Genomic DNA, 24,371 nt, shown 5'->3' on the forward strand with positions numbered 1-24,371 from the left:
GCCTATCGGAGACGGAGCCCGGCGGGCAGGAACGAGTTTTACCTTTACGATCCGTCTTGAAGTCAACGAGAATCGGCTCCTTGTTTCCTTCTTTGTTTTTTCCTAGTCCCTCGCCTTCGCGCCAGCCCATCTTCCTCATCAGAACGGCTCCCATCCCTCCCGTCACCGGGGCTGCTCTTAAGAACTGATCCTACGGAGGGAGGCAAAGGTAAAAAAAAAAAAAAAAAAAAGACACCCCAAATCTGGAGTTAGCGTTTGATTACCAATTCGGGGGGAACCTACTAAAAATCAGGTCATTTCACCACCAGATGTGTCAACACGTAGTTTTGCCCACAACAGGTAATCGGTTCCCATGACTTACACATAATATACATACAAGTCTGCACATGTTCTAATTATTTTGAACATCTATAACAGCTCTCTCGGGTTCAATACAGTGAATTCAACTAAGATGGTATCTTTTTTAAAACTTGGCCCTCAGGTTAAAAAACAAATTAGAACACTCCTTTTTCATCCACTATTTAGGCTCACAGGTATCTCTCTTCTTAGCTTGCAAAATAAAAAGAAGGCAGCGTTAAAAATTTGACAGTATTAACTCCCAGGCGTACCTAGTCAGTGAACAAAACTCAGAACGCATTTACACGAAACCGGCAGATATTGCGGAGGTGTGTTGCCCACGCCCAAAAAACCCTTCCCCAGTCAGCTGCGGAGCAGGCATTAAGGTCTTATCGTGAAGAGCCACAGGGAATAGTTGCACTTCGCTAACAACGGTCTCTCCCAAGTGGACCTCGGGTCAGTCTATTCACAGTACACGACAAACACGTAAGGTGGTACAGCCACATTCTTTCTTAAATCTAGTTTGATGTTAAAAGGCTTAAAAAAAAAAAAAACCCAAAAAACCAAAAACAAAAGCCAAAAAAAACCCCCAAAAGCTCCTTAAACGTTTACATACCTAGGCCCCAGTGGCCGCAGTGTTGTGAATAGTAGGGCTGGCACTGACCGTGGCAAGAAGGCAGCTACAAGGATTTGGCCCTGAAACAAGTTTCCATATAGAGGGGTGAAAGTTCACAGGGGATTCTGTGAACTATCCTCTCTCCTGACTCCAACCCACTGAACTAAGTTGTTTCCATCGCACCAGCAACGACTTAATGTCTTAAAACACCCCGCTTCACACACTGGCTTGGTCGACACAGCCGGCCGTTTCCACTTGAGACCCGATGCCAAAAACCTCGGGGGCATCTCCGCCTACCAGAAGACCCAAAAGTTGACTTCTGGTGTGCGCGCTTTGCCATCTCTCCTTTGCCGGTGGCTTAAAATCTGTTAGTTCTCCAAATTGGCCCTGAGAATCATTAGCTGCTCAACACCGGGGATAATGCTGGTCCCTTGCTGACCATCTGATCTCCATTCCCTGGTGATGAGGAGTTAATGCTAAAAAAATATTCAAAAACAAAAAAACAAACAAAAAAAAAAGTCCCCGAGCTACACTGAAGCTGTGCGAACTTCCTTCCTTCCGCAGGTATTTAAAGAGAACACGCTGAGGAAGGGATGCCAACAGGAATGTGCTCGGACATTAAGTTTTGACTGGGTGCTTTGATGGAAGAGGTAGCTGCGGAAAAAAAATACACCCTGCCGGTTCGGTCCCTCTCCTGGGCGCAGGCCATGCGGGGTGAGAGGTATGAAAGAGAAAAGTCGGTTCGGGGGGGGGGTGGAGATCAGCTGCCTTGATGCTCCACGGCCTACGGTGGCTTTTACTTACTTCCAGTTTCCTCCATCCCTCTTTGACAGGAACCTCTCCTGAGGAAAAAGGGGAGCCAGGCAGAGAGTGTGATACAAACCCCAGAGGACGCCCAGTCCTCTTCTGGACCTGCTTTTTGCCACGCTGGCATCTCTCGGCCCCTGGGTTCACGTCAAGCCCCGGCCCCGCCCCACCGAGTGTACAGTCGGGCTCACAAAGAGGTCGCCCGGGGGCCGCTTCACGGAAACTCGTGGGGTCTCAGAGCTCTTTTCGGTCCGACGACCTTTCCCTGGCAAGTCCTCCTCTGAAAAGTCCCTCCCTTCTACAGAAGGGAGGTGAGGGGACCCGAAAAGCCTTGAGGGGGTAAGGGGCGGCCCGGGCAATTTGACCTGTATATATGTTTGCACATATTTATTACTCTATTTTATTTGTACATATCTATTCTATTTATTTTATTTTGTTAGTATGTTTGGTTTTGTTCTCTGTCTCCCCCTTTTAGACTGCGAGCCCACTGCTGGGTAGGGACTGTCTCTAGATGTTGCCAATTTGTACTTCCCAAGCGCCTAGTACAGTGCTCTGCACATAGTAAGCGCTCAATAAATACCATTGATGATGATGATGATGATGACCTAGAGATGCGTTCCCATCCCAGTTAGGCCTCCTCATTAGATTACACAGCCTAGTTCAATGTGGCGGCGGGGCTCGACCCCTCGCCGAGGAAACGAACCCTTTCGGGTGTGGGACGTCGTCCGCACTCAGCGATAGACAGAAGTCCAACAGCTAGCCGAGTCGGCCTCAATAAAGCCTCCTCTCGCTAGAAAGCTGTCCCTTCTTGGGCCTTAGTAAGCGCTCCACCCTGGATGGACACAGTTACAAAAACTACACCGGGACTGGAGACAAGCCGCCGGTTTTGTCTTACAATTTACAAGGCACACGTTGCGCTACAGAGGAGCTTTCGGGTTCGCCAGAACCCTTCCTCACGTTTGTCGGGATTAAAAGGGAATCAACCGTCCCAGCCCTTCTGCTGAGGTGCGCTCTAAGCGGGCACAACCTCCCGGACAATTCTGTCGCTCCAGCTTAGGGAGGACACGTGAAGCTTTACGTCTCCGTGTACCGTTGACGACACTGGAGAGCACCCTCTTGCACGGTGACTACCGGAGGGCAAGGAGCACCAACCATTATAGGACTTTGGCCTTCTAAAACACCTTCCTAGAAGGAATGTGCTGGGCCCCAAAGCGTCCAGACAAGATGAACAATCACAGCGTTAGAGAGAAGAAAAATGAAAAACTCTGCAAGTGAAGAATCCTGTGCTGTTTTCACCCAGCCACGTTCACATTGCAGGATCCCTAGGCACCTGTCAGAGAAAGGGAGAGATTTTTTTTTCCTCGGGCTAACTCCTGAAAGTAAACATGAAGTACTCGGCTTCCGAGAGGTGAGATGTCGTCCGTACAACTCGCTCCCACTAAGCGCTGTGCTTGGAATTATTATTATTTTTTTAAACCTACGATGAAAATTCCATAGGAATCAAACCTCCCCGTCGAGGTCTCACCCCAACGCTTCGGGAGTCGTCGTCGTCCGTCCCCCCACCCCCCCCGTCCCCCGCCCCCGAGGCGGCCGACCCGGCGCACAGCTTAGGGCGACGAGCCGGGCGAAGCCGAGAAGAGCGTTTCCCGAACTGGGGGCTTCGCTTTGGGACTGGCCTAGACCTAAACACGCCGGTCAAGGCCAGGCGAACCCGATGGATGTTCACGAGACAGCGCCTCAACTCCCGGGTTCCCCGGACCCCGCTGCCACCGGTCAAGTGCGGCCCGGAGGAAATCGGCTCCTGCCCGGAGAGCTTTCCTAGAGGCGTACCCTTGGCACGAACCCTCACGACATCCCCGTGAGGTAGGCCGGACAACTAATGCCGTCTCCTCCGTGGGAAGGGCCGGAGAAGCGGAGGTGCTGAGGTCTTACTTGCCCAAAGTCACCCTGGGAGTCGGATGCAGCGCCGGATAGAGAGGAGCCCTTCCCCATCCAAAAATCTATCCGGGGGGTGGGGACACCGCGCTGCCCGCCGGCTGCAGCATTGGTGGGCCGGCCAACGCTCCTGAAACAAATCCCCGCTCCCCGCCCGCCGAACCGTCTCCCTCCGTCATCGCCCGCCGAGACGCGCTTCTTCCGGAAGCCCTTCCTTAACCACCTAAGGCTCCCCCGAAGTGAGGTAGCCGTAGGTGGGCTCCATTGGACCTAGTGCAGGAATGGCAAACCGGATATGCACCGCCTCTTCGCTGCCCGGGTCGGCCGTCCTCGCCCTGCGTTTTTACGCCTTAATTGTCCTGGTGATCTCATTAGACCAGTGGTTCTCAAACTGAGATCTGCGGAACACTTGGGGGGGGAGGGGGGGGGCCCGTGCGAGGCCCGGGGTGATCCCCAGCGCGCCCCGGCCGTTCACCCACCCTCCCCGCCCCGGCCGCGCTCCAGCCCCCCTACCCACCCCGCCCTCCCGCCCGGGGCCGAGGGTGCCGCATGCAGTTGCTCCAGTTTGGGGGGGCCTCCCCACCGCACCCCCCACTCCCTCAGCACCCCACGGGGAGGTGGGAGGGGAGGAGGGGGCGGTAAGGAGGAGGGGCTGGGGGTTTCCGTGGAAGGGCGCGGGCATCTCGGGGGACGGGAGGGTTGCGTGGGGTGAAGAAGCAGGGCGGTGGAGGGGGGCCGTGGGGGCTGTGATCCACCGAAGAGAAAACCTTTCGAGTGGCCCGTGACGAGGAAAAGTTTGAGAACCACTGCCTTAAGTTATTAGATTAGTAGCCCAACAGGAACCGTGGGACGTTCTGCCGGCACCTGGCACACGGTTAGCACTCGGTAAATGGTTAACGACAAAAAAATACCACCACCAAAACCGACGACAGAAAATAATGATCGAAAACAAATAAATAAATAGATGACCTAAGCTTATAAACTGGATGGAGCGCGTGCCGGCTTTAAACATTTTCTCATGGATCGGATCCATCTTCACAGTCCATCCTAGCGCACGTGTGAACCACGGCACGCTGGCCACTAGGTTTCCAGGGCGGGCGTCTATGGGGTGCTTTGCCTTCGCGCATGCTGCTAAAACATCCTAGAGACTTCAACGGCCTACTGGGACACAAACGCTTGTCTGACAGTCAAGTACCTTTTTGATCCAGGCCTGGGCGCCGGTATTCGCCAGCTGTTCCTGGGTAAGAACCTGCACGCCGGTACTTCCTGTGAACTGGCCCGGGATGGAGTTTAACTGAGCCCAGGCGTCGATCTAGGAGAAAAAAGGAAGACGACGTCAGGAACGATCCAACGGGCCACATCCCGGAAAGTCTATCTGACATGTCCGGTGGGATTGTGAACTTTGGGGACGCCCCGAGTTGTTCCTATCCGATCTAATTTTCACCCAGATGCTTTCCCCGCCAGGGCTTAGTACGGTGGTTTGCACCCATTAGGCGCTAAACACTACTATTACTACTAGTAACACCATCATTGTGTTGCCTTAAGAAATTGGAGCCATCGGGCCACGAACCTCTTCCGAAAGATCATTATTAACCAGCTGTCTACTCATTCATCACTCATAGACCGTCCGGCCTCAAGCTAAGGAAGGATCAAAGGGTCGATCAAATCACGGTGGAGAAGGGGCGGCCCTGCCCTGCTCTCTACTGACCCTTGTTTGAAAGCCGGAAAAAAGCTAATTAAGGCCGAAAGCTCGGGACAAAACAGAGACATGCACTTTCCTGCACGCCAATTAGGAGTCCCCGCTCTTTTCGCCTAGAAAGAGACTCATCCTTCCATGTCTGAAACTTGGGATCATTACAGTCCCAGTGGCCAGGACCTGTATATATGTTTGTACATATTTATTACTCTATTCATTTATTTTACTTGTACATATCTATTCTATTTATTTTATTTTGTTAGTATGTTTGGTTCTGTTCTCTGTCTCCCCCTTTTAGACTGTGAGCCCACTGTTGGGTAGGGACTGTCTCTAGATGTTGCCAATTTGTACTTCCCAAGCGCTTAGTACAGTGCTCTGCACATAGTAAGCGCTCAATAAATACGATTGATGATGATGAAGGTACTAGTCCCAACCCTGCCACGGGCCTGTTGGGTGAACTGAGGCGAGTCACCTCAACTTCTCTGGACCTCAGGTTCCCAAGTGGGACAGGGACTGTGTCCGATCTGAAAATCGTGACCTCACCCCCACGTCTTCAGCACATAGTAAACGTTTAATCCACGCCGTCGGAAAAAGGAGGGGAACGGAACAATTACCCAGATAATCCAAGCACCAAGAAAGTGGACTTCTGGCCAATTCTAACTTGGCCGCCCTAGGTCACAACTCCAATCTCCTACCCTCGGAAACCTCCAGATTAAATAGCTTGTTACGTACCCGCTCTTGTGCGCGATTCAGCATGCTCATGGCCTCAAGGTCAAATGCGTTTTCAGTAAGCCTTTTCTGAGCAAGGGCCCGCTCACTCATTGCAGTCGATATGTCCACAGGCTAAGGAGGAAAATACAGACGATCATTAGTTTAATTCCAGTAAAAAGAGTAAATCGTCTGTCACAAATGCAAATCGGTATCACACTTCCATTAACTCGGTTTTTTTGTGTGTTTGGGTGCCTTGATGGTGACTGAGTTAAGCAACACTTCGATACGATGGTAATTGCAAAAACTAAACTTGCCAAAGATGTTGTCAAATGAAAAGCAGGCAAGTTTCTGGGTCAATTGTTGCTAGGCTGTCAGCCCGAACGGAATGCAGTTGTTGGGCTCTGCTTCCCATTTCTGTCTGTTCGACATTGCACAGACCAAGTAACGGCCCCTGGTTATTACTTATTTCAGCATTTGTCCAACAGCCCAACCGACCAGAAGCGCCTCTGTGCTTAGTTTAGAAACCAAACAGAACCAATGGACTTAAGAACCCCTGCTGAGTTCCCATATGAATCACTCTCTCTTCCCACTGTGTTTGGTAGACTCAAGAGGTTCTAAAAAACCCTGGCTCTTTTACGAGAAAACGCTTGGAAAATGTAATTTAAATACCGGGCAGCTGTTCAGGTACCGATTCTTATTGCTTGCCAACAGTGGGCACGTGACTTCAAACACACGACACTTTTAGCTATGAGGGTATTCAAACGGGCTTAACCTTTGACACCATTTGGAAATGGGCGAAGTGGTCTACCCCTAAATGACAAAACTGTATGTTGGGAAAGTTTTAACCCATTTTAGTTACTGTTTGGGCTCCAAAGAAATACAAGAGTTTGTCATCTGGGTAGAAAGGGGGGGAAAAATAATGGCTCAAGACAAGTTGAGTTTGATTAGACCATCCAGGGTTTGTTATGCCTCCCAACTTCCCTTCCCTCTCATTCCCACCATCAGCAGCTGCCAATGATCAGGCAACCTCTGCAGGACTTAAACCCAGACTGGATCGAGTAATGCCAGCAAGACTTCCTCTCGTCCCATTTTCCCTACTCTTTCTGGGTTTTCCATTTCTCCCTCAACACTCCTTTCCCACCCCCAGGCTTCCCCCAGCAACTTTCTGACGTGGTGATCGCTGAGGAACCTGTTAGTTCACTGCAAGAAAAAACCGTTAAAGGAAAGAAAATATACAGAAGAAGGCTGATTGTTCTAACTGTTCGGTCGACGGAGAGAATCGACGGGTAAGGTAGCAGTTTTGTTTTCAAAAAGACGGCAGCGTCTAAGGAAAAATAGAAACTCGTAATTTGTAAAACTGTATTGTATGCATTGCCTGGGAAGAACAGCCTTCTCAACAGACTAGAATTGACTCTATCCTGATTCATTTATCTTCCTGGTCCCATATGCAAAACCCCTAAAGTCACTGTGGATGAGGGAGCCTTCCTATACCCTATAAATTCTATGTTCTCTATGAGATAACCCTTCTTGGATCTGATTTTTTTTTCCTAAGGCAGAAACCTAGTTTAAGGTCTAATTCCCTACCTCCACCTGGACACAATGGACGAAAAATGACTTAAAAGGCCCATTATCTTTATTTTTCTAGTTGAAATACTCTGTCTCCACTTTAGCTCCCGGCAGGTATCGGTTTGGGAAGTCCACCTTCCCTGGTGCTAAAATGAAAAGTCCCCAGGAATCAACTGTGTCCTCAATTTAGTCTGTATGTATTATAAACCCTAACAAGTCAAATGCTTCCGTAAGCTATGAAAATAATTACTTCCCTAGAAATTAGCTTGGACCGGAAGGAGATCCAAGCAGTGGGCCTGAAAGTATCTGTCACTCCTTTTATTTTATTTTTTTTTTTTTGGGGGGGGGGGAGCCAGGATTTCTTAGGAGTTGGTGTTTCGTTGAATCATATACTGCTGTTCCCTCGGTTCTGGGACATGGGGAGAGAAGGTCACTTGTGAATGTGGGCACATTTAGCGGGAGGGAGTCTATGTGAAACCAGACTAGAGTGACGTACGATGCGGGTTGGGGTGGACCCCATGATAGGTTTGCAATGAACAGACTCTCCAAGACCGGTTTAGAGGCACCTGTATTTTAAACGGTTACCTGTTCTGCTTAACCAGTTTCAGAATGATCACGCTTCTGGTTTCGGGACACTCAACTGGTATCCGGAAGCAGTCTCACTTGTGGTCTGCACTTTTGCTCACAGTACTAACAGCTGCACGTATCCACCTGTGTTTGGAGATTACCTTTGGGAAAAGCCTTTTGATTTCCCCCTTATGCTTTCTGTCACCTGATACTATGGTCTGTACATAGCCTTAAATCCACCTTACCTAAGCTGCCTTCACCTTGATCATTCAAAATCTCATCAACTGGTGAGCAGGCCTAATACTGAAAATGGAAGTGGTACGCTGAGAAAATTTGAGGTTTAAAGCTATTTCTGACTTTGGCTTTGGGATTCAATTTGAACCAAAACTCAAGCATCATATGTCACTGAATTTCTCAACAAGGTGAACCGGGCCCCTTAAAGGTCTATTTTTTTTTTCCCATTTCCAAATAGCAGATTGATTCTTAAAGCGGTACTCACCATGTTAGAGAATACAAGGAGACAGCATAAAAAAAACAACACACATCAGAACCAGCCTAGCAACATACTGAGCTGCTTTTCCAAAGAGTTTCAAAGGCTGGAATCCTGAGCCCTCTTTCACTTTCCAAGCCCAACAGCTACCAGCCCGCCCACGGAGAAAACTCTCTTGATTCCACCCTCCTCGGCCCCACAAGAGATGCCACATGCAAGGGGGAGACCAAATATCTCAGGGCTGCGCTGTCTCTTGAGGATGGTTAAACATTTTAACGGTGATAACAGACTTGAAAAATGGAAGGGTTCCAGAAGGACCTAAAAAAACCCCAAAAAACCCAAAAAGCCCTCCAAAAAAAAAAAAAATAGGTCAAAGGACAGAAAGCCCCCACAACCCACTTACACACATGTGCTCGCTTGCTCACTCTCTCTCTGCCACTGTATATTGAAAGTATTAAATCCAAAACAGCCTTTTTATACTCTCCAGTTATTACTCTAAGTAATAAATTCCACCTCCTGGCAGTCACACCTTCATCCAATCTTTATTGTGACCAATTATCAACTGGTTGGTTCCACCTATCTAAACCCTGGCCACCTGACAGGATTTAACAAATGCCCACAGGGGTTGAGGAAAAACCCTAATCAGGTCCTCTGATCTTAGTTTTAAAAAGACCTCTTGGGTTGGCCATACTTGGAAGCAAGCCAAGGCTTTCTGAATCCAGCTTTGATGACCTGACTGAATCACTTAATCTCTTTTTCTCTAACTTCCTCGGCAATAAAGCGGATTATTTAGAATTTAGCTGGGTGGAGGGACGTTTTGAAAAAAATTAATCGAGGCAACACTTGTGATAAAAAATTGGAATTCCAGTATATTATAAACAATGCCTTCTCCTTCCTGAAACCATCCCATGAAATTCAATTCAATCCTTTCAATGAAACCAAGTCACTCAATTACCCCAATGGCCTCAGGTTTCTACAATATAGTGGACACAAGGTAAGTCAAACTTTCCCTCAACTTTCTAAAACCAGAGAAAGGCTTAAGTAGCTATTAGCATATGACAAGAGAGAAATGAAGGAAGAGGAGAGGAGGGATGAGAAAAAGAGAAACGAAACAGGGGAGAGTCACTCTGAGGCGCGAATGTACCCTTGAGCACAAAGTTCTCTCCCTGAATGAGACATGGAGCAGAAGAAATAGTGGTTTTCAGAAAAATGAAAAGGCAAGGAGAGAAAGGATATTGCATTTGCTATAAAGCATGCTTAAAAGCAATATTATCAGAACATGCAAAGTAACACAGAAGCAGCAAAATGACAGTCAAAAAAAATTTAGAAAAAAGCCCAAACAACTATATCAACATCTTCCATCTAATTCACGCTGCACTTAAACGGGAACACCATCCGTCCAGGAGACTGCAGGGGTAGAAATTAAAAGACCGAATCCTTTTCATTGTCTCTTCAAGTCGGCAGGGTAATTGCAAACACTCATTACGAAGCTAAACAAAAGTTTTCAAACAAAAAAAAATTATTTGTATTTTAGCAGTCCGGTGGCCAAAGTACCCTCATATGGTAGGGAAGTGGCTAAATATTTGTAAATTGTCTGAAATAAACCTTACTTGAAGTATTCATAGAAATAAATCTAATAAACCTAATTAAAACGGATCTAAATTTCAATGCAATATTACCTCACAACAGGAGGGTTTTTTTTAAAAGGTCCTAAATACTTGTTGCACACCTTCTGAAACTCCTTTTGCAATACATTTTATGGTGACAGAAATAACTGTACTTATAAGCATGTAAATATTTAGTTTTTGAAGTCATTTCCTCAGAATCGCAAGATATCTATAGTCCACTGTACTAAGCTCCAAATAAATTCACACAAATGTGGCAGTGGGCTAAAATATGATTTGTGACTCAGTACACGTTAACATAATTCTTGCCTGATTTGGATCTGCTGGGGGGCGGGGGGCACACAAACACCTCCAAGCATGTCTTTGGGATTTTTTTAAACTTATTAAAGCTGAACTGAAAACCAATCACATAACCCAATGGCCAACTTTCATGCTACCCCAAAAATTCACTGTGATCCGGATGCCAATTTATTTTGACAATAAAGGGTCATCTTTTTAACAAATTTTTAACTCGTCAGTCAGTGAAAACCTGTGAACTGAATGTGGCACTCCCTAAATTATTAAAATAAAGACACCACTGTAAATTCCATTTCTAGAGCTTATTTCCTATTATAAAGACTTGGGCGACCCTGCAGAAGACTTTGTGTTCAGGGAACCACAGGTGAAACCCAAGGCCCAGTGCTATTTACCCACTGGGATTCAAACTAAGTTGCAGGCCAAATGTCAAAAAAAAGAAAATTCTACCCATTCCACTTTCTCCAGGGAAACATTTTAGGGTTATGGTGATTAGGGTGTGATGCATATACACACGAGAACAAAGAAAACTCAAAAGAAATGTAGTACTTGTATTAACTGAAACGTGGTCCAACACCAAAGTCGCCTGCCACCAATTTATCTGGCCGCAGAGAATGTTCCCCAAAAGCCAAGGAGCTGAATGCCTAAAGGGGATGTAGACTTCTACCCTCATCTTTAGAACTTCTGGCTTGTTTTCAGGAAAACTTTCCTCTCCCAAACTCATAAACGGCAAAGCTGGCACTTCGGGCACCGTCTTGCCTCTGTTTTTGAGGTTCTTCTCACTTCTAATAAGCCCATACTGAGATCTAATGTAACCCAGCCTACCTTTCCCAAGTATCAAGAGAGGGCGAGAGAATGAGAGGGAGGGGGCAGGGGAAGGAGAGGAGGAGGGAGGGAGAGGGAGACAGGCAGGGAAAGACAAAAAGACACACTCCTGGCAACTGATCAGGCTGAAACCTACGTCGCTCTGCTCTCGAATGAAACTTTCCACGTTTCAAGATTTTAGTGGCTGAGAGGGGAGCAGAGCAGTCAGTGAAGAGGAATCGTGCTGCCTTCCAACTGGGCTTCCTTCCTAGAGCGGCAGCGTTTACCAGATTCCCCAAGCATCACCCCCACGCCCCCTCACATTCTCTCTGACTCGCTGTAATGGTTCGCATCACACTGCGTCCTTCCAGAATAGTGTGGGCTGTTAGCTCGTTATACCAGCTCTTTGTTTCAAGCCAAACCTTGGCCGAGCAGAGACCTCCTAGGGCTCTGCATGAACATTTACAGGAGTCTCCCCCGCACTCTACTGAGGGCAGCCAACCCGTTTCTGGTCGGCGGACATATCGAGGCCAATTTCCACAACACTTCTGTTCAGAACTCCCTCCCCAGCGACCACCACCGCCAGTTACTACTATTCACCCGACCAAAGGAAGCCAATTCGTTTACAAAGGTCAATCACACACCTTGGGATTTTTTTTTTTTTTTGAGCGGCCAAGTAACCTGGTTTGAGAAAGGCTGACACGGTGACTCGACAGCAGGGAAAGGGCCGAGATGGAAAAAGAGATCGACCCCACCTTCCACCCTCCTCCCTCCGCATGCTCCACCAGCAGAAGATAAGAAAAGGCCTTTGGAAAAAGCAAAAAACAAAAACCAGGAAAAAAAAAAACAAAAACCACAGATCCCCAACTGTTACCCAGCCCCAAGGCTAACCCGGCTAAACAAGCCAAGCTCAACTCCACTGCCAGAGCCGGCCACCTGTCAAAATGCCGCGGAAAATGCCGCGGGTCAAAAGAGTGCTGTAGGAATGTCGCCTGTGAGCGGCTCGGGAAAAATCCCACACTCGAAGTGTCGTGTATGCTTCCTGATTTGGGTTCTGTTTCCCTCTGCTTGCTCCAAAGGGGCTTTGCGCAGTTTACTTGCGGGGTGGGCGGGTTCGGGAAAGCCGACAGTGTCTGTCTAGGGGTGGAAGGGGCTCTGAGCTCTGGGCGGGCACACCGGAGCTGCAGGCAGGGAGGGGAAACTGAGGGTCAGGCCCGCCCGCCAGCTCGGGGAACCCGGGGGCCGGGGGGCCGGGAGAGGGGGCCGGCCAGACCACGGGGTCAGGGACCGAGCTGAGGAGGTGCTGACCCTAGGATCTGGGGTGGTTTGGGGGCTCCCACCCTAAGGCATCTCCTCCCCAGATTCCCCAAGCTGATTTTGCACAACGAGTTAAATAAAAGTAAACTGTTTATTAAAAGATACAGCCAAGGTACAGATACAGAGATACATACAAAGATACAGATATATATATATATATATTTACATATATATACACAGTCTTGCTGTTTTGATGTGCACTCTATTTAGCAGCACATTATTGACTCGGGCGGCATCTGAATGGGGTTGTTTTGACACTCGGCATTATTACCGCGGCATTTTGACAGGGTCACCGCTCCAGCCACATATCGCAACTCCAACATGTGGACCCCGCTTCTCCACGTTTTAGTAGCGGGAGAGAGGGGAAGGAGAAGGGAGGAGAGAGGCAGGCCGAGCTTTGGGTTAAACACAAGAATCGAGAGGGGGACGGGGGCGGGGGAGGAGGAGAGCTGAAGGGGCCCTGACAACCTGGAGATCCAGGTGCGGGGGGTTTTGGGGGGCTGAGTGGGGAGGGAAGGTGGTCCCCAGATGGCCCGTCGGCCGCCGAGGACCTTTTCCGGGTCCCGTTCTTGTGTTGAACCTAAAGCTCCGCTTGTCCCCCCGATCCCTCCGCCCACTAAGCTTTCTCTACCACCAAAATCTGGAGCTATAGAGCCTGGACGCCAAACGGGAAGCTAAATAGTTGTACCGAGGGCTCCCTTCCCATAAGTGCAAGGAGGGCCCAATGTTGGGCAAGGACGTGACAACACTGTTCTCTGCAATTCGATGCTGTTCGCTTTGGGCCTTGGAGCCACAAAGTGAACTGCATCGAGTTACTGTCAAATGAGTAGCTGCGAGTTGTCTCATCTGTCGTCTAACCCGGCCCTGCCGTTTACCCCGGCCCTAAGAAGAGTGAAACAGAATCCAAATCAGAAATGAAATAACAGCAAAATGACATTTTTAGGTTCATTTAATAAAGAAAAAAAAAAAGAAAATCAAGAAGATGAAATACGTCGCTTACCTCAGTAGGCAAATTGCTGCTGAAGACATTATCGTCGTCTTTGCTCTCCTCCCCGTCTTTCTCCACCGGAACCCACTCGCCGTACACGCTGTCCGCTTCCTTCTTCCGATGTTGGGAGCCAGACGACACGGGGAATTCTTTTGTCAACGTTACCTGATTCTTGGGTGGGGTGGGCTTGGCGGCAGCAATCTTAACCAAGAAAAGGAAAGGGGGCCACAGTTAGGGAACGATAACTTGACCGCTAGACGCGTGCCCGGACTAAGGGGGTGTTTTCGACACTTAGGTCCGTGGAGACGGAACTTTGCTGAGCCTCCTTTTCCTGTCACCGAGACCGAGGTTCATTTACGAGATGACTGGAAGTCTCCACCTTGGACTTGTTACGTTCAATCCATAAACACCAAACGGTATTAACGTACTACGCTCCTGAACCTCTTCGATTAATGGGATTTTACTGAGCGCTCGCTGTATGCGAGAGCTCTGTACTAAGTGCTCGGAAAAGCAAAATGCAACCGGGTGGGTAGACGTCTGACTTAATCGATCAACGTGTCAAAATACTTACGTTTAGGTTGAAGAAAATGGGCTTGGGTTCATTTAGTTTAAAGGGGTGATGGTAGAAAGGGCGTTCCTCCTCCTCCTCGTCCGAAACGTGAGGCTTGTTCACTATCTCGTCGTCGTCTTCTTTACTCTGAGCGATCTGCTTGCATTTCTTAAAGAGCAAAACACAGACGAAAGGTGAAAACTGCCTGCGTCCACGTCCACGTGTGGACCGTCCGAATCCCATTCCTTCCAGAAATCCAATAAAATTTCTGGAAGAACAGGATGACGAGGGCGAATAAAGGCCCTAACTCCAGGGGCTTTAGACCCGGGGGGGGCGGGGGGGAGTCAGCTCAAATGAAGAAAGAAAAAGAGGGCACCATCCCGAAAAGTTGGTCATGAAACTTGGGGCCTAGCTTCAGAGGATTTCTGAGATTGAGTGGAACCATTTGTTTTCTCTATTTGCTCATCGGTAATTCATTTCAAAAGGACCGTGAGACAAAGCAGCGGGGGCGCCTTTAAGTCCCCCAAAAATGCCATAGCTGGGCTGGGATCAGGAGGAGAAAATGGCCAGTGGAAGCCCAACTGTTGAGGCAGTGGGCCGTGTGGGGGTTTTTCAGGCCCCTCATCGCAACACCGCACACGTCTCTTTCAAGATGCAGCTGAAAAGACTGTGTTGGGAGTACGTGGGGAGGTGGGTGGGTGTACAAATACAGCGAGGCGGGTCATCCCGCCAAAGGCCCTGGACTCAAGGCCACCGGATGACCTCGCTGAATACCGACCCCCGCCATCCCTGCTCTCGGCTTACCTCCGTGAGCTCTTCTATTGTCGCGCCTCCTGACTTTTTGGCCACTTTCTCTTCCACTGTCGGCGGCGGGGCAGCAGGTTTCAAGCTTGGCGGCAAGGGCACACCAGCCTTGGCGCACATTGCCGCTGCATTAGCTTTGGCTATTTCCAGAAGCTGGGCCTTATCTGTAAGAACAGTAACATTTTTACACAGGGGTTTTGCAGCAAACGCGCACTGCTCAGAACTTAACAACGTATCTTTAAGCGGGGTGGGGGGCGGGGGAGGGGGCTAATTTAGGTCCCTAAATTCCACCCTAGAGGGGGGCCCGTCCGTACCCTCCAGTGCCCGGAGACCCCAGTGCTTCTCCCGCAAAGCCCGGCTCGTTACAAGTCAATAACTTGCGGCAGCACTAGGAAAACCGGGCTCGCTGTGTGCGTGCGAGGGGGAGTAGTACGCGTGTGACGGTGTCTCTTGCTACCTCTCTCTATTAGCGTTCTTTAAACAAATGGTTTCTCTCCACCGTGATGCCCAAGACGGGTTCTGGGTGCCAAAAGGGAACCCTTGGCCGTAGCCAAATCGCTCCCCGGAACTGACCGACCCACCTCCGTCCTCCTCTCCCCTTCTCGTGGGCACAACCTGTACCCTGCTCCGCTACCCCAAACGCTGCCTCCTGACACCTTTCTCCTTATCCACCCTAGGCCTGGGGAATTAATCTGCGGCCGGAGATGACAATCGTACAACCAACGTCGAGCATCACCTGTAAGCTCCTTGTGGGCAGGGACCGTGTCTTCTTCTTCTACCGTACGCTCCCACGCGCGTGGCACAGTGCTCTGCACACAGCAGGCGCTCAAAAAATACCATTGATTGATTGATTTAAGGAAAAGAATTGCCACTTGGTACAACTGTTGTTGAGCGAGCAGAGTATGAGGATGACGGGGGGGGGGCGGGGGTAGGATGTTCTAGATTTCTTTCTCCCTTCCCCTCAACCAACCAGCCGGACCTCCTAGCTTCCCGGCCCTCATCCAACGAGAAATCTTTCTGCTCGTCTCCGTCCCGAGGCAACTTCCAACCCTACCAACCATCTACCGTGGCGAACTACCGGCTGCCCGGGACTAGATGAGGGCCCGGGACACGGACTCCTTAAAAAACAGAAAGAACCTCAGGCAGGGAAATAAGGCACAGAGATATCCCAACTCCTTTGAACGGAAAGCTGAACTAACAACTTTTTTTTTTTTTATTTAGGTTCAGTCACTGTTACAGTCGCTCAAAATCGGATCCAGTTCAGACTAATAAAGCACTAGACAGTTTCACATTAGAAAAAGGTCATTATTTACATTTACATTCTAAAACACACCCGGAGGTCTCGTTTCATCATGTGCAAGCAATATACGAACGCATTTAGATAGCGACATCCGTAAACCGTGTCACAAGTCGCGTGGAAGTCCCGGGGACCAAAAAAAGGGAAAAAAAATACTACTGCTGATAAAAATGATAATTAGAAAAAAATTTCAGTCTAAGCCAATTAACTCCAAAAGGCTGGGGGCCGCTCAGGCGGTCTGCTTCCCACCAAGCCCCGTCCGCGCGCTCGCTTTTGGTCTGAGAAGAGGAGTAAAGGGCAGGCTTGAGTTCTCGTGCACGAAAGCTACTCACCTAAATCGGTCAGCCGTTTGGGCGGCGATCTGCCCCTCTCGGACGAGCGGGACCGTTTTCGGCGGAGGGGGGATCTGCTGAAGCGCCTCCTCAGGGGGGTCCGCGACCGCCTCAGCCGGACGGGGGAGATGCTGAAGCTGCGTCTCCTGGGGGGCGAGCGGGACCTGCGGCTGCGGCGGGCGGGGCTGCGGCTGCGGCTGCGGCTGCGGCTGCGGCGGGCCGGGGACGGGCTGGGGCTCCGCCTCCTCCCCGCCGAGCGGGACCGCCGCCGCCGGCCGGGGCTGGGGCTGCGGCTCCGGGCCCGCCCGGCTTTGCGGTTCTCCTTGGAGCTGGACCGCTTCCGCTTCCTCTCCCTCGACTTGGAGCGGGCCTTGGGGGAGCGCCTCCGTTTCTCCTTGGACGAGGACCGCCGGCCCCGCGACTTGGACCGCGACCGGCTGCTCCGCCTCCGGCGCCTGGACCGGGACCGCGAGCGCGACTGGGACCGGTGCGGCGACTTGGACTTGGAAGATTTCTTCCGGGCCCGGGAGCGGGACTCGCTGGCCCGCCGGCGCGACTTGTGCTCGGAAGACTTGGAGCGCTTGCTCCGAGACCTCAGGGAGGACTCGAGGCTCTCCTTTTTGTCCACGGACCTCGAGCGGGACTTGTTGTCCGTCGTGGAATGTTTCTTTCGGGAACTCGAGTGGTTTCGGCTCCGAGACCTGCCTCTCTTCGAGGTCGCCTCTCGGGAAGCCGAGTCGGACCGGGATGACCGCTTCCGCTTCTTGGACTTGGAATGGGACCGCGACCGGCTCTTCTTGGATTTCTTGGACTCTTTCTCGCCCTTATCCCGGCTCTTGTGGCGCTTGCTCTTCTCGTGCGTGTCCTTAACCTTCACGAAGATCTCGTAGTCGTCCTTCTCGTCGGAGGAAGAAGACTCGTCGGCTCGCTCGGGGAGGCTGGGGCCCATGGGGACGGGGGGCAGCGGGCCGGAGACGCCGGCGCCCAAAAACCCGACGCTGGCGGCCAACGCCGCGGCTCGTTCCATGTCCTTAGGGAGGAGAGGCCTCATGAGCTCCAGTTCGTTAAAATCGCCGGCGCCGAGGCCGAACACCGAGTCCCGCTCGCCGGGCGGGGCGGGGGGCGGGGCCGGCGCCTCCGCTCCGCAGCAGTCGCTGGAGCTGGACGCCACCGCCGGGCCGTCGGCCGGCTCTTTGGCCGACGGAAGCCCTCCGACGGCGGCGGCGGGCTCGGCCGGCTGGCCGTCGGCCGGCAGGGCCTCCGCGTCAACGTCTTTAGGGGGCAAAGGGAGCTCGATGTCAATCTCACTCCCACCGGCGGGGCTCGTGGAGATGACCATGTCGTTCTCAATCTCCTGAGACGGCAGAGGCTCCTCCGGACCGGCCTCGCCGGCCGGGGCCGGTTCAGTCTCTGGAACGGGCGCCCCCGCCTCGCCCGCCTTATCCACTCGAGGGCCGGCGGCGACCACCGGCCCGGCTCCGTCGACGACACTGGAGGAGATGGCCAACGATTCCCCGGGCTCTCCCGCCTCGCCGGCGGGAAACGACTTCGGGGCGTGGGCCTCGCTGACGGCCTCGGCGCAGGTGGTGGATATGGCGCCGTGCTCGGTCTCTTGGGCGGCGAGGGGGGCGTTCGCTTCCGACGTCGCGGGTCCGCAGGGCCCGCCCGCAAGGGACAGGCTCTCGCTGGCGCAGAGCTCTTCACGGGACTGAACGGGGAGGGGGAGCCCCTCCCCGTCGGCCGACTGGCCGGTCTCCGCCGTGAAATCGCCCGCTCCGGAGGAGGCGGAATCCGTTCCTCTCACCGGGGTCTCCGACGACGACGCCGTGGCGGGCTCCGGTGCCCGGAGAACGGGTCCGGAGCCCTCCCCCGGTTCCGATGCCTCGAGAGGCCCCGGGGCCACCGCGGGCTCGGGGGCACTCACGGGAGCCTCGCCCTCCGGTCCAGCGGTTTGGGAGGCGAGGGAGAGTTCCGGCGACCCGCTGGTGGTCTGGGGCACCTGGACTGTACTTTCCGGTGGCGGGGGTGGTCCGTCACTTTCTGGAGCCCCGGACGTCGTCGGAGACCGCGGCTCCCTGACCGCACCAGTGGGTCCCGACGACGGCACCGGCAACTCGGGCGCTTCTCCCGAAGGTTGCGGAGGCAGCGACGGGTATTCGGAGCATTCGGCTGGCAGTGGGGGAGGCTCGGGAGGCGAGGTCAACTCTTGCCACGTTAGTTCTTTAGGGGGTAACGCCGGCCCCTCGCTCGGCAAGGCGGGAGGCCCCGCCGTCGGCCACGACGGCATCTCGATCGGCAACGCGGGTGCCTCGGGAGGCAAGGGCGGCATCCCGGCCGACAGCCCGGACCCCTCGCTGGGCAACGGCGGCATCTCGGACGGCAGCCCGGGCGCCTCCGAGGGCAGAGGCGGCATCTCGGGCCCCTCCGCGGGCAACGGCGGCATCTCGGGCCCCTCCGCGGGCAACGGCGGCATCTCGGGCCCCTCCGCGGGCAACGGCGGCATCTCGGTCGGCGGCGCGGGCTCCTCCGCGGGCAACGGTGGCATCTCGGCGGGCGGCGGCCCTTCTGTGGGCAGAGGCGGCATCTCGGGCGGCTCGGTGGGTAGAGGGGGCGGCTCGGTCGGCAGCAGAGACCCCTCGGGGGGCAGAGGGGGCCTCTCGGTCGGCACGGGCGACTCGGGGGGCAGCGGCGGCATCTCTGCCGGCAACGCGGGCCCCTCGGTGGACGTCGGGTAGACCGACCCCTCGGTGGCAAACGCCAACATCTCGGTCACGGGGCCCTCGGGGGCCAACGCCGCCTCAGCCGGGCCTTCTGCGGCGAACGCCCGCGCCTCTGTCGACGCCAGCTCCTCCGCGGGTAACGGCGGCATCTCGGCCCCCGCCAGCCCCTCGGCGGGCAAGGCCTGCATCTCGGCAGTCAGGGCCAGCCCCTCGGCGGCCAACTCCGCCCCCTCGGGTGGCTCTTCGGGGGGCAGCGGCGGAGTCATCGGGGGTTCCTCGGGCGGCAGCGGCGGCATCGTGGGCGGCTCTTCGGGGGGCAGCGGGGGCACCATGTAGGAATCGGCGTAGGACTCGGCGTAGGACATCATGGAGCGGTCGGCGTAGGACGACATCATGGAGCGGTCGGCGTAGGACGACATCATGGAGCGGTCGGCGGCGGCGTAGGACGACATCATGGAGCGGTCGGCGGCGGCGTAGGACGACATGGAGCGGTCGGCGCTCATGGGGCTCATCATGGAGCGCTCGTAGGCCGACATCATGGAGCGCTCGTAGGCCGACATCATGGAGCGCTCGGCCATGGGCGACATCATGGAGCGCTCGTAGGCCGACATCATGGAGCGCTCGTAGGCGGACATCATGGAGCGCTCCGCCATGGGGGACATCATGGAGCGCTCGTAGGCCGACATCATGGAGCGCTCGTAGGGGGACATCATGGAGCGGTCGGCGGCGTAGGACATCATCATAGAGCGCCTGTACGCTGACAAGAGGGGTCTGGGAGCTAATCTGTAGGGCCGAGGGACCATCCTGTAGGGTCTAGAGGAGAGTCTATAGGGCCTGGCAGCCATCCTGTAGGGGTCGGGGGCTAGCCTATAGGGGTCGTGCCCTACCCTGTAGGGGTCGTGGCCTAACCTGTAGGCGTCTTGAGCGAGCCGGTAGGGGTCCTGGGCTAACCGATAAGGATCCTGGGCTAGCCTATAGGGATCCTGGGCCAGCCGGCTAGACCCTAGCATGGAGGACTCCGGGGTGCTGGAGGCCAGCATCTGGGAGTCCATGGCCCCCGACGCCAACATGTGGGCGTCCATGGTGCCGGACGCCAACATGTGGGCGTCCATGGTGCCCGACGCCAACATCTGGGGGTCCATGGTGCCCGAGGCTAACATCTGGGGGTCCATGGAGCTAGAGGCTAACATCTGGGAGTCCATGGAGCTGGACGCTAGCATCTGGGTGTCCATGGAGCTGGTGGCTAACATCTGGCTGTCCATGGAGCTGGTGGCCAACATCTGGCTGTCCATGGAGCTGGTGGCCAACATCTGGGAGTCCATGGAGCTGGTGGCTAACATCTGGGAGTCCATGGAGCTGGTGGCCAGCATCTGGGAGCTCATGCTGCTAGTGGCTAACATATGGGAGCTCATGGCGCCGGACGCCAGCATCTGGGAGTCCATGGTGCTGGACGCTAGCATCTGGGAGTCCATGGTGCTGGACGCTAGCATCTGGGAGTCCATGGTGCTGGACGCCAGCATCTGGGAGTCCATGGTGCTGGACGCTAACATCTGGGAGTCCATGGTGCTGGACGCTAACATATGGGAGTCCATGGAGCTGGACGCTAACATATGGGACTCCAGGGTATTGGACACTAACATATGGGACTCTGTGGCCATCATGGAATCCACCGCTACTGAAGCAGAAGTCTCCCCAACTAACGTGGCCGGCAGCACCTGGGCTACCGTACAGTATGACTCCAGCGCCGTCGTCTCGGGCGGCTCCGGGGACTCGGACAGGGTCATTGCGGTCGGCTCCGACGTCGTCGCCGCCGCCGCCGCCACCGCCGAGGGCTGCCCCGGCAACTCCAGCACCAGCGCACCGGCTGTCGTTGCCGCCGGCAGCCCCGATGCCTCCAGCGCCGTGGTCGTCACCGCGGGCGGCCCCGGCAACTCCGGGGCCGTGGTCGTCACCGCGGGCGGCCCCGGCAGCTCCGGCGCCGTGGTGGTCACCGCGGGCGGCCCCGGCGCCTCCAACCCTGCCGCCGCCTCGGGCTGCCCCGCCGCCTCCAACCCCGTCGGCGCCGCGGGCAGCCCGGGCAACTCCGGCCCGGCCGTCGTCGCCGGGGGCTGCCCCGGCGACTCCAACCCAGCCACCGCCGCCGAGGGCTGCCAGGCCGCCGGAGCCGAGGGCGGCCCCGGCGACTCCGACCCGCCCACCGGCTCCCAGGGCTGCCCCGGCAACTCCAACCCGGCCGTCGCCGCCGAGGGCAGCCCTGGCGACTCCTGGGCCGATGCCGGCGCGGTTGCAGGTGGCTCTGGGACCTCCTGGGACGTCTCCACTGACATAGGAAGCACAGGCGTGTACAGTGACGACTCCAGCGCCGGAGTCGCGGGAGGCCCCGGCGACCCCAGCGCCGTTGTCGCGGGCGACCCCGGCGACCCCAGCGCCGCTGTCGCGGGCAGCCCCGGCGCCCCCAGCACCGCGGGCGGCTCCGTCATCGCCGGCGGCTCCGGCGACCCCACCTCCATCATCGCGGGCGGCTCCGGCGACCCCAGCTCCATCATCACGGGCGGCTCCGGCGACCCCGGCTCTCTCGTCACGGGCGGCTCCGGCGATCCCGGCGCTCGCGTCGCGGGAAACCCTGCCAACTCCAGCACTGTTGTCGCGGGCGGCCCCGGCAACTCCAGCGCTTGGGTCAAGGGCGGCCCCGCCCACTCCAGCGCCACGGTCGCCGGCGGCCCCACCCACTCCGGCACCGCCACCGCGGGCGGCCCCGGAGGCTCCAGCGCCGTGGTCGCGGGCGGCCCCAGCGCCTCCGGGCCTGACCCAGCTGGTGGTTCTGCCAACTCCTGAGGTGTCGCCGCCGCGGGCGGTTCCGGAAACTCGAGCGTCACGACCCCTGGCAGCTGCTCCGGCGTTCCCACGGATGGCCCGGGCAACGCCTCCAGTGGGGTCTCTGGCGCCGTCTCCAAGGACTCGGATGGCTCCAACGCCGGAGGCGCCGGCCCCTCGGTCATCCTTTCTTCCGGCGTCGGCTCTGGAGGTTTCGGCACGGGGCTGGCATACTGCTCCAGAGAGATAGTCCCGTGTAGCTCCGACAACCTCGGGGTCGCGGCAGCTGCGAGTTCCGCAGGCCGGGGTTCCAGGTGCTCCGCCCAAAGGAACCCTGGGGTTCCCGGGACGGGCGGCTCCGACGGCTCCGTTGTCGTTGCCGAGGACTTCGTGCCTTCCTTCAGGGGTGGCTCTGACACCTCCATTGTTGCTTCGGGAGCTTCGAGAGGCCCCGGGAGGGGCTCGCTCAGTCCCGGGGCCATCGCTGGCTCCGCGGGGGGCTCGGGGAGCCCAAGGGCTTTGCCAGAATGAGCCGGTGCCATCACTGGGGACTCAGAATCAAACTTCAAATAAGGATCAGACTCTACACCGGGCTCCCCGGCATGATGTACTTGCAATTTCGGCTTAGAGTCTTCTGGCTGTCTTTTATACTTTTTCTCTTTCTCTTTCTCTTTCTTCTTTTTCTTCTTTTTGTTTTTGTGCTTTTTATGTTTCTTTGCCTTTTTGGTTGGAATCTCATCTGTAGGGTCTGTCTGCACAGAGACGCATCTACTTTTCCTCGAGGCCTCTTTTACGTCTAAAATGAAAAGAAATTCCGACTGATTTTTCAACCGACACGTGGCCAAGACACTGCACAACCCAATTCACTTTTAACCTCCTGCACGCGAATCCTTTTTCAGCAAATTCATTAAAGGTTAGGAAGGGTTAAACTGCTTTCCAATCAGCTCACAAACTCTTTCTCAGGTGTCAGATTAATCATTCGCTCAGTAACAGCCAAACCATTAACTGAAACTTGAGGAGAGGATTAAGCTCACCAGGCTCAAAAATCCCAAATTTCAAAGAGAGGACCAGAATAACTGCAGTATTTGTTAAGCTCTTACTCTGTGCCAGGCATGGCCCTAAGCGCTGGGGTGGACACAAGCAAATGAGGGTGGACCACAGTCCCTGTCCCACGTGGAGCTAACGGTCTCAATCCCCATTTTACAGATGAGGTATCTAGTGACTTGCCCAGGGTCACACAGCAGAACCGGGATCAGAACCCATGACCCTCTGACCCCCAGGCTATCCACTATGCCATGTGTTTCCAATAAAAGTACACCGCTTGCACACCTCACCTGTAAAATCTGGCATGCTACACATACTTCCTATGGATTGTTTTTGTCATTTCTGAGACCACCTTATCTTGCACCAGTATTTACTGAGCATCTGCTAGGAATCTGGACCAGCGCAATAAAAATGTGAAGTGTTTACAATTTAATAGGGAAGACAGCCACTGAAATAAATTCCCTAATTTGCAGATGATTTCTTTAACCCTCTCAAATCAAAGCAGGTAAGGTTTCTGACGTCTGCAAGGTAGTGCAACAGCAGGAATATCCAAAGGGACAAAATGTCTGTCTTTTTACCAACAGCAACTTCTTCTAAGCAAATCCACAAATACATGAGTTAGTTTTTTTTTTTTTTTTCAGAACAAAATGTGATTTTGCATAGCTCATGAGCAATATGGGCATCTTAACCACTCTACATCCTAACTGCAGCACAAACTACATTGTAGGTTTTCATTTGGGATGCATCGCGGTTTCTGAAAAACAAGCCATACCATTATTCGATAATGCTAGACAGACACCAGGATAAATGGAAATGACTAGAAAGTTAGGCCCAAAAAGCCACAGTGGGATAATCCCACGGACTGGGCTAAAAAAAAAAAAAACTGCAGGGAGCTGAGTAAACACCTAAACCTGTATACTGAGAGCACATTTATTTGTACGTCCAACTAAGTAGCTTTCAAAAGACTTTAACTCAGAGTTAACAATTGGGCAAAGTCCTCATTTTCAGCTTTTCTGTTTTTCCTGCTCGGTGTAAACCCTATGGGCAGGGAACTTGTC

At 54.0% G+C, this 24,371-nt stretch overlaps 1 protein-coding gene across 11 annotated transcripts in view; it reads right to left on the reverse strand.

Annotated features, from left to right (window-relative positions):
• The window catches only part of SON (SON DNA and RNA binding protein), a 41,510-nt gene that overhangs the window by 4,781 nt on the left and 12,358 nt on the right, over window positions 1-24,371 (reverse strand). For 7 of the 11 annotated variants that reach the window (XR_005456141.1, XR_005456140.1, XM_038766005.1 and 4 more), the window contains exons 3-9: window positions 16,736-23,065; window positions 15,107-15,270; window positions 14,324-14,470; window positions 13,765-13,953; window positions 6,123-6,233; window positions 4,890-5,006; window positions 43-190 (exon numbers count right to left, since the gene is read on the reverse strand). Coding sequence is in view for 9 of the 11 variants with exons in the window: in XM_038766005.1 (XP_038621933.1) it covers window positions 43-190; window positions 4,890-5,006; window positions 6,123-6,233; window positions 13,765-13,953; window positions 14,324-14,470; window positions 15,107-15,270; window positions 16,736-23,065 (7,206 nt within the window). In the remaining 2 variants the exon portion in view is untranslated. Of the gene's footprint in view, window positions 1-42; window positions 191-952; window positions 1,033-4,230; window positions 4,559-4,889; window positions 5,007-6,122; window positions 6,234-12,926; window positions 13,647-13,764; window positions 13,954-14,323; window positions 14,471-15,106; window positions 15,271-16,735; window positions 23,066-24,371 lie in introns of those variants that run through there. The other 4 variants (XM_038766006.1, XM_038766010.1, XM_038766011.1 and 1 more) reach the window with 4 other exon arrangements.

Source organism: Tachyglossus aculeatus, chromosome 24 (assembly GCF_015852505.1).
Source record: "Tachyglossus aculeatus isolate mTacAcu1 chromosome 24, mTacAcu1.pri, whole genome shotgun sequence".
Classification (NCBI taxonomy): domain Eukaryota; kingdom Metazoa; phylum Chordata; class Mammalia; order Monotremata; family Tachyglossidae; genus Tachyglossus; species Tachyglossus aculeatus.